Below are 9,238 nucleotides of genomic sequence, written 5' to 3' on the forward strand. Positions count from 1 at the left end.
CTCATACACATAAAATAAAATAAATACATTTAAACAAATGTTTTTAATCACTAAATGGATTTGGGCTTGGGATTAGGCCAATAGTTTCTGAAGTGTCCCCAAACATACTTCTGCCATTCTGTGCTGTATTAATATAAAGCAGCTTTCTCTGCCCTGACGATTATAAAATCAAAATGTCATTCAACTCTGATGTTCTGTGTCCTGCAGTATCAAAATATTCAGGCCTGATTTAATTCTTCATGTAAAAATAAACAAGCATATCCATCTCTGTAGCGTGCAAATTTGCTTCCATTGTTAATAAATGGTAGCATTATATGCATAGCAAAGAAATTATTTAAAATAATTTTATTGGGACCTGGAGAGACAGTTCAGTGGTTAAGGGTACTCGCTGCTCTTCCCAAGGACCGGAGTTAGGCTCATAAAGGTGCCAGGTAGCTCATAAAGTCCTATAACTCCAGCTCCAGCATATTTGATACACTCTTCTAGCCGCTGAGGAAAAACACACATTCTCACACTCCCACAAAAAAATATAATCTTTTTTTAAAAGTAGAATAAAACAAATTCATTTATGATTAGTTATCAGCAAATGGTTGCTTTGTATGTATATTTCATAGACCTATACCTGGGGACATGGAAAAATTGGGGGATCAGAAAGAGGTCACGATCAGAAAGAGTTTAAGGAGCCTTGGGGAGGTGAATGCTGGAGGATCAAGAGTTCAAAATCATCCCTGGGCCTGAAACCCCTTCTCCAAAAACCAGAGGCCATTTACTAAGTACGTCTGTTGTGCAGGTCCATGAGGAAGAAGTAAATTCAGAGAAGCAGTTGAAGATGAGCAGCCGCCAGATTCTGGAACAAGGAGCCACTGGAGAGTGAACAGATCACTCATCAGGTGACACTCTGTGTCCCTTCACACGGTTCACTCTGTGATCAGTGAGTTTTAGCTGGATTTGAAGAACTCCTAGTGTGTGGGTGTCCTAGGACTGTCTACGCTGTGTACATCTGGGCCTTAGCAGGTCCTCCTGGGAACACTGACAACGGGACAATATGGTGGAGACTAGCCGGGCTGACAGAGAGCTGAGGTCAGGACATGGTCACTCCCTCTTCCTCTCCTCTTGAACTCCTGCTTCGGTTCTTCCATACCTGTCACCAGGAACCCGAAGGAGTTTGAAAGAACAGTGCATTTAGACACTGAGGTGATAGTGTCTCTGCCCCACTGCCAGCTTTAGCCACCAGTGATGTCCCGTCCCCTCTTCTGAAACTCGAGCGTGTGCAGGGCCTGCCTGGCGGACACCTGCAACCCTCTGCCATCTGTCTTCTCCTAGCCTGTCTCCAACCTCCCTCTTCCCAGCAGACAGATCACCAGGGATCCAGTTTCCCCGTACAACCCTCCTCCAACTCACCTCTGCCAACCTCCACAGGCCAAACCGGGTCTCTTCACAGGTTCTTGATGGGGCTTTGATCTCAAAATTAGTAAAGAAGCCTGAGGCATACAGCGCTGTAAGGCAGGACAGGAGGGGAGACACCCGACACTCACACACCCCAGGTCTAGGTTTGACGTTGCCTCGCTTTTGGGGCAACGTCTGGGCCCCTCAGCAGCACTCCAGCTGGCCTCTCGGCCTCATTTCTCTGTGTGTCGGTTAGCTTTCCTTCCCCTCTCGAAGGGTGTCTCGATCACTCCAGGGGCCAGCTGAACGCTGGCACTGGGAGGTCCTCCACAGCTGTTCTCCCTTCCTGAGCCACACAGATGTAAAGCCTCAGTCTCTTGCCAACCACAGTGGACTGTCCTCAAACCAAGATGAGCCCCTCCTCCAGCCTGCTCAGAAAGAAATGAAGAAGTGTCCGAATTAGGGCCCAGCTGCACAAAGCTGTGAGACCTGGAACTCTGTGACTCAGTTATCCCAGTTGTCACAGGGTATCTGGGTTCTGTCTTGAGCCTTTCTCGGGGGCAAGAGACATTACACAGGTCCAGCTGCTTGGCCTGCCTGAGAGCTGTCACTTCCTGACCAGAAAGCAGAGTCCTGGTGGCCTCTTTGAAAAGTCAAAGCCTTTGATGCTGTCGAGGATGAAGACGAAGGCCATAGGGTACACACACACACACACACACACACACACACACACACACACGCGCGCGCGCACACACACACACACACACACACTCACCATGACTCTGCTCCTCCCTGGCAGCCCCGCCCTCTTACTTCATCAGCACCCCACCTCCCTTACACTCAGGGTGCCTCACCCGCCCGCCCCTGGCTCCTAACCCACCCTTCGGCTGACTTAGCCCTGAGGGAGCAGGTGTCCTCAGGAGCGAGCGCCAAGATGCAGCCATGGCTCTGGCTGGTCTTCAGTGTGAAGCTGGCAGGTAAGACCCAGAGTGGGCTAGCACAAGCCTGCACCAGAGCAGAGAATGTAGACCGGGCAGACTCCACAACCGGAGGAACAGACAGGAGCCAGGCTGTGGGAACAGGGCAGGCTGGTGGGGGAAGAAGATTCCTCCCAGGAGCTCATTTTCCAGAAGCCTAGGGCAGAAGCCACCACAGCCCCACAGCCTGACTGGAAGGGGAGAAAGGGAAGGAAGAAGAAGTAAAAGAGGAGAGAGAAACCGAAGAGGAAACGTAGTTGCTTAGGGTGCACACAGGGATGTGCCCCATGCAGTTCTCAGAGGCCCAGGCCGGCCCAGGCCAGGGTCTGTAGACAAACTCTTAGTACGTCCGGGGAAGTGCTTCTAGTAAACTGGACAAACACTGCTGTACCTGGCTCAGGGACAACTATGGTGGGGTACTCACTGTGACCCCCTCACCCTCCAGTGTCCTCTGGAGTCAGGGTCCTGCAGAGCACGGCTCCCCCAAGAAGCAGCACTAGGCATGGCAGATGGGATGTTGGGGCTGGCACAGACGTGTGGCCTAAAGTCTGTCATTGTGATCAGACCCAGCAAGTGTGCTTTTTAGAGGGAGACTCCTTGAATCTGCACTGGTCTGGCACCACCTGAAGCCCAAAACCGATTACAGAGTTGAGGGAGACAGGGCATGGCAGCCCCTGCCTCTGACCAGGTTAGTTCAACTACATCACAAGGGGAACAGAGGCAGGACTATTCCAAGCCACTAAAGCTACTGCTGATCACTCTAGAAATGCCAGGTCCCTCTGAAAATGGAATCCGGGGCCACCAAACAGATCAAATGAGACCATGTGTGACTTGCAGCCTGGCTGTGCGTGTCCTCTGGGCTCTTTGGAGGGTCTCCTGCCGTCTGTGGAGTTGTGGCCCCATTTTGTGTCGCAGGTTTCAATTCTGAGGCTCTGAGTTCATTTGCCCAAGTCCTGTGACCTCGGTTTGAGTGTGAGTCCACTCCACACAGGCTGCGTGACCCTGAGTATACCTTTCCCTTGAGCTGTTTGCTCCCGGGTAAAATGAGTCTCTCCCCCACAGGATTTAGTGAGGATCAAATCAGACAACACACATGCACTGTGCCTGACACACTGCAATATAGACCTGACATAATCACTTCACATTAACTTCCCCAAAGAGGCCAGTGACCCAAAGCAATAAAAATGGCTGCCATGGCCCAGAAGTGGTAGCCTGATACTCAGGGGAAGGGAGATGTAGTGGCCACTGAGCCCCAGGGAAATATTCATTCTCTCCACGAGTGGAAGCTCGGAGTGGTCCGAGGGTGGACTCTGGGTTTAGTTCATCACATCAGTCCTAGGCAAGGCCGTGATGGGGCCGTAAGACCTGAGCCACTATTATAGGCAGTGATCTCACCATTAACTCAAGCAGCTGGTTCTCCCGGGCTCACACACCCTCCGGTCTCTGCTCAGCTAGCCCTGTCCTCTGTGTTATATTTTGGCCATGGCTCTCTGCTCCGAGCCAAAGAAAAAGGCTTTCTGGGTCAAACTGGGTTTGTTAGAACCCTCGTGGTCCTGGATGTGAAAGAAACTTAGTCTGATCCTCCCTGAGACTTCACTTGGTGCCTAGAACATCCCCTGAGACCATAGACCTGCCAGTGGAGTTTACCTGTGTGAGGGTTTCACACGGGTACCTCACTGTCCGCAGATGATGACCTGTGTGTTTCACACGGGTACCTCACTGTCCGCAGATGATGACCTGTGCGAGAGCTTTACTGTTCACATATGATTTCACTTCTCTTTTTCTCCCTGAAACTCACAATGTGGCTCAGGATAGCCTCACACTCAAAGCAATCCTTCTGCCTCAGCTTCTATGTGTGCATGCACCACCATACCCGCCTTCCTTTCTTTTCTTTCCAACCCTCCGCAGCAAGCAGAACAATAGTGCCAGGCCAAGCTGCCCTTCTTTCACAGGAAACCACGACCTTGGTGACTTCTGAGGTCCCACAGCTGGTTCAGGGCAAAGGCGGTGTGCGTGGCCACGGCTGCGACTCCTTCTGCCTGCCTGTTCTTCCCATCTGAGACAAATGAACTCTCAACCTTGCTTCTGTAATGACTGCTCTGCCCTGAGGGGCAAGAAGTCCGTGACAGGTCCATTGCGGGATTGGGGAGTAACAACGACCTACAGGGTCAGCTCCTTGAACTAGGACCAGAAATCTCACACTGCCCAAAGGAGCCTTGCCCTGGGCCTAAGACTCCAAATTCCCCTCCCAGTTTGCTCCAGGTCTCTTTCAGCTGCTTAGCCCTACCACAGGCCTGTCTCTGCACAGCCACAGCCAGGTGAGGCGGGCAACCAGCTTTGGCTTTCGACATTGGCTCTTTGGATTTGAATCCCGTGGGACTCCGAACAAGCTAATTTATTGACGGTGTTTACTCATCCGGGGAAGGGGGATAAACATCCTGGAGTCAGGGTGAGGCTTCGTTAAGATGACGTATGCCAAGGGCCACAGGTGGAAGAGCAGATTGTCGGCCAGGGCCTCAGTAAAGGCGAGCACAGGGAACCCTGCCCTGCAGTCAATGTTTGTGAGTTCAAAGACACCGACTGCTGTTAACACCCTGGCTCTTTCTCCAGACAGACTCTCCCCTCAGTTTGACTCCCAGACAAACTCATTGTGATTCTGAGGCCCCCCGCTGTGTGCAGAAGTGTGTGTGTGTGTGTGTGTGTGTGTGTGTGTGTGTGTGTGTGTGTGTGTGTTAATGATGGTTTCTGCTCCTTCTAGTTTCTAGAAGTTGAACTCAGGAGGTCAGGTTTGGTGGTACACATCTTTAGCTGCTGAGCTATCTCACAAGCCCTCCCCCTACTCACTCTCTCTCTCTCTCTCTCTCTCTCTCTCTCTCTCTCTCTCTCTCTTTTTAAAGACAAGTTCTCATGTAGCCCAGGCTAGCCTTGAACTCACTATGTAACCAAACTTGAAGTTCTGATCCTCCCGCTGCAACCCACAGAGAGCCGGAGATTACATGTGTAGAGCAACAGCCTGATTTACGTCTTCTGGTTTCCTTGTAGCTCTCTGGAGCAGCTCTGCCCTCCTTCAGACTCCTAGGTCCCTGACAGTTCTAACCAATCGATCTGCAAAAGTGTTCTGTGAAGCTAAAACTTTCCCTAAGACCACACTCATCCACTGGCTGAGACAGCGCCAGGGACCCACCAAGGAGAGGCGCTTTGAGTTCCTGGCCTCGTGGAACCCTTCCAAAGGAACCTCTGTGTACGGTGAAGGGGTGAAGAAGGAGGACATAATCATGTTTTCGGATATAACCCGGTACATACTCGAGCTCAAGAGTGTGAAGCTGGAGGACAGCGGCACCTACTTCTGCATGATGATCGGGAGTCCCAACCTGATCTTTGGGACAGGGACGGAGCTGAATGTGGGTAAGCATGGTTTCAAGGCTATGGAGGAGCGCGCGCACACATACACACACACACACACACACACACACACACACACACACACACACACTGGGTACAGGGGCTGCCTGCTCTCAGTGAGCCCTCACTCTGCACCCATGACTAATCAAGCCACCTCTAAAACTAATAGAAATACACATTGAGAGTTACCCAGGCCAAGGACCTTTGAGGATTGCATGTAGCTGTGTCCCTTAATGCGGCCACCCACCCAGCAGACGGTGTATTCTACTCCCGCTTTGGATGGGAAGCTGATGGGGTGAGAGCAGATAAGTCAGTCAAAGGTGGGCGCTTGTGATTCGACACAGCAGTATCTCTGCCCTGACTGCAATCTCAGGAACCCTGAGTGTACCTACAGACTCTCACTGCCTGGGTGTACACACACACACACACACACACACACACACACACACACGCACGCACGCACGCACGCGCGCAGAGCATTTCTAAGGTGGCAGAGAAGCAGTTGTCCTCAGCATTCTTTGGAGGGTTCTATGGCTCAAATCCACACTTGGGGCTTCAGGGGATAAAGAAACTGGACCTCAGGCCTAGCCAGGCTACCAATCCATCACACGCCTTTCCCCTCCCCCAGCCTCAGTTCCCATACCTGGACAAGGCAGCTGCTGGCCCGCCTCTAATTCTCGGGAGCTGCAGTTTCATTAATATGCAGAAGTACCTTGCAAATCACAGACATGATCTTCCGTTTTCTAAGAGGCACCTAAGTAGGAAGAAAGAAGTGAAATGAGTTTCACAATGCATTTTATTGAGCCCAATTTAGCAAAACAGGTAACTTATTTTTCATACATGGCATTTGATACATATTTTATGTGTGCAGCGGATCTCTGTGCAGACTAGCCACCCTGGACAGTAAGGATTCATCTCCTGGGGTGGAAAGCAATCCTCGGAGATTCTCTCAGGCCTGTGGTTGGCTGTAGTTCTTTCTCCAGCTCAAGCCAGGACTGGGCTTCTCACTGGTTTGCTTCCCGCTCACCTGGGGGCTGTGAGTCACAAGGGCACCCCAGCCACGCCCAGAAGTTAGGCCACTTAGCCTAAGGAGGCACAGAGACAGTTGGGAACAAGGCCAGAGTTACAACGAAAACCAAGGACAATAACAACAGAGCGAGGTCCCCATGGCCTCTCTAGTCTCCGGGTCTAACGTGGTGGCGGGGAGGGGGGAAGAGTAAGGTGGGGTTGTATTTGTTTTATTACTTTGGTTTCTATGAGCCCCATGCCTTCCCAGTGCCTCGGGGTCTGAGGAAGGTGGATGTGCAATTAGAGCAGGTGATTTTTCCATCTCTACCTATCCATGTTTCCAAGTCCACAGGCTTTCCATGTTTCCAAGTCCCATGTGCTGCCTAGCAACCCAGGGTCCACAGTGTCTTCCCAGGGACAAAGATAACCGGAGCCTGAGCCTACCTGCCGGGCTGGAGGGTCCAAATGTTTTGGAGGAGAAGTGTGGGTAGTATAGAGAGTGTTGGGGAAAACAGACCTTGTTCAGGCCCTCAAGCACACTATGGGTTCCAAGGACCTGTCCCTCTAAAAAAAAGACAGAGACAGAGAGGTCAAACCCATGGACCATGGAATTGAGGAGACCTGATGCAGAGTGAGATGAAATGAAAACAGAGCAACCTCCTCTTGTCCCCATCCCCTCCCCTCAGACCCAGGCTGCTGTGCCAGCCAAGGCCCTGGAGGCTACAGCTAGTTCCCTCCCAGGCTCACCACTGGGAGACTCCTGCTTTTTTCAGTGTGAGCTGAGGCAAACGGACCTGGTTTCGGAGTCATGAGTGCTAAAGGACTTCACACCCAGCAGGTCTGGACTCTCTCGGACCTTGTCACCGCTAACGGCTGTCACTTTACAACAGCTCCTTGGCTCCAATGGTCAAAAGCCTTGCAGTGACCTAATGTGGTTATCTTTCGTCAGAGATGGTACCGGAAATGGCCTTTTGGTTTTTCCTAGCCCGTCTCCTACTACTTTGCTGAACGTAGAATGCCGGAGATCAGTTTTCTTGGCTAGCAAATCCTAAGGGTGGCTGGTCCAGCACTCCACACCTCAGAACCTCCTGGTCTCCCTGCTCAGTGCGTCGGTCCCACTGTCCTCTCCTGCCTCCCTCCCAACCCCTCAGCGTGAGACACTGAATCAAAACTGAGGAGAGGAGGCGCCATCCAGGAAAGGGAGGAGGGTCTGGAGTCCCAGCTTGTAGCTTAGCCACGTCTCCCAACTGGTGATGTTCCTGTAGGGAGGGACAACCATCTCCTTTCCACCAGCTTGGGGACTGGCAAGGAGGCTCAGAGATTGGTCATGCCAAAGGACCAAGGGGTCTTCTTGGTTTTGTTTTGTTTTTTTGCGACAGGATCTTTTCACATAGCCCTGGCTGTCCAGGTATTCTTGTGGACTGGGTGAGGCTCCTCGGACTCACAGAGATCTACCTGCCTCTGTCTCTTAAGTGTTAGGATTAAAGGCGTGTTCCACCATGCCTGGCTGAACCAAGGACCTCAACCCAAGGTCTTCCGCCAAGCATAGTCCTGCCTGCTGCATCCTTTGCTGGGTATGCCGCGCTCTTGATTCTCACGACAAAGTAGAAGTCATTCGTCCTTTTTGGTTTTTCAAGACAGGCTTTCTCTGTGTAGCTCTGGCTGTCCTGGAACTCACTTCGTAGACTAGGCTGGCCTCAAACTCAGAGAGATCTGCCTGCCTCTGCCTTTCTAGTTTTGGGAGTAAAGGTGTGGGCCACCACCTCCTAGCAGAAGTCATCTTACTGCGGATGGGAAGCTGAGGAACAGACAACTTAGCCCAGGCTACACAGTTGCTCATGATGGCACAAGGCTCTGTTCGTGTCCGGTGGCTCCATAGCCTCTCTCCAGTACACCAGGCTATCCCCACCCACTGGCTCTACGTTCATCTGAGAACTGAGAACTCAGTGCCTGAAGGAAAGGTGCACAGTCTGCCTGTGAGTTTTGCTGCTTACCTGCCTGAGATATGGATCTTTCTTCTTTCTGTAGTTGAGGCCTTTCCTACCTCTGCCCCGACCACCAAGAAGACCATCCTCAAGAAGAAGAAACAGTGCCCATCCTCCAACCCAAAGGCCCAGAAGGGTGAGTTTCCCATCGTTGCACCCACAGAAAAAAACCACAGCTCCTTACTTGTCCTTCCTCCCTGGTACAAACACTGTCCGAGTCTTTGACCTGTAGCCTATTTCTCTAGCCCCAAGCTGGTGCCAACGAAAGGGACACTGGGTATGACAGCAGGTCACAGTCCAGTGAGGCTACACCCACAAATCATCACAGAACAAGACGTTAAGGAAGATACAGCCCCCCTAAACCCCACAAACAGGTGCTCACAGCAGCACGACTCACCATACCAGAGAAGTGGGCACCCCGTAGGTGTTCCTCACCTAATGCATAGGCTAACCAAACAGGATACAGGCAATACAAGGGCA

At 51.7% G+C, this 9,238-nt stretch overlaps 1 protein-coding gene across 1 annotated transcript in view; it reads left to right on the forward strand.

Moving 5' to 3' along the window:
* Positions 1-2,320: 2,320 nt before the first annotated feature.
* Positions 2,321-9,238, forward strand: part of Cd8b (CD8 subunit beta) — a 13,089-nt gene continuing 6,171 nt past the window's right edge. Inside the window, exons 1-3 of the mRNA XM_059256710.1 lie at positions 2,321-2,363; positions 5,406-5,768; positions 8,802-8,894. Of these exons, the coding sequence (XP_059112693.1) occupies positions 2,321-2,363; positions 5,406-5,768; positions 8,802-8,894 (499 nt within the window). The remainder of the gene's footprint in view (positions 2,364-5,405; positions 5,769-8,801; positions 8,895-9,238) is intronic.

This window comes from Peromyscus eremicus, chromosome 3, assembly GCF_949786415.1.
Source record: "Peromyscus eremicus chromosome 3, PerEre_H2_v1, whole genome shotgun sequence".
NCBI classification, from domain to species: domain Eukaryota; kingdom Metazoa; phylum Chordata; class Mammalia; order Rodentia; family Cricetidae; genus Peromyscus; species Peromyscus eremicus.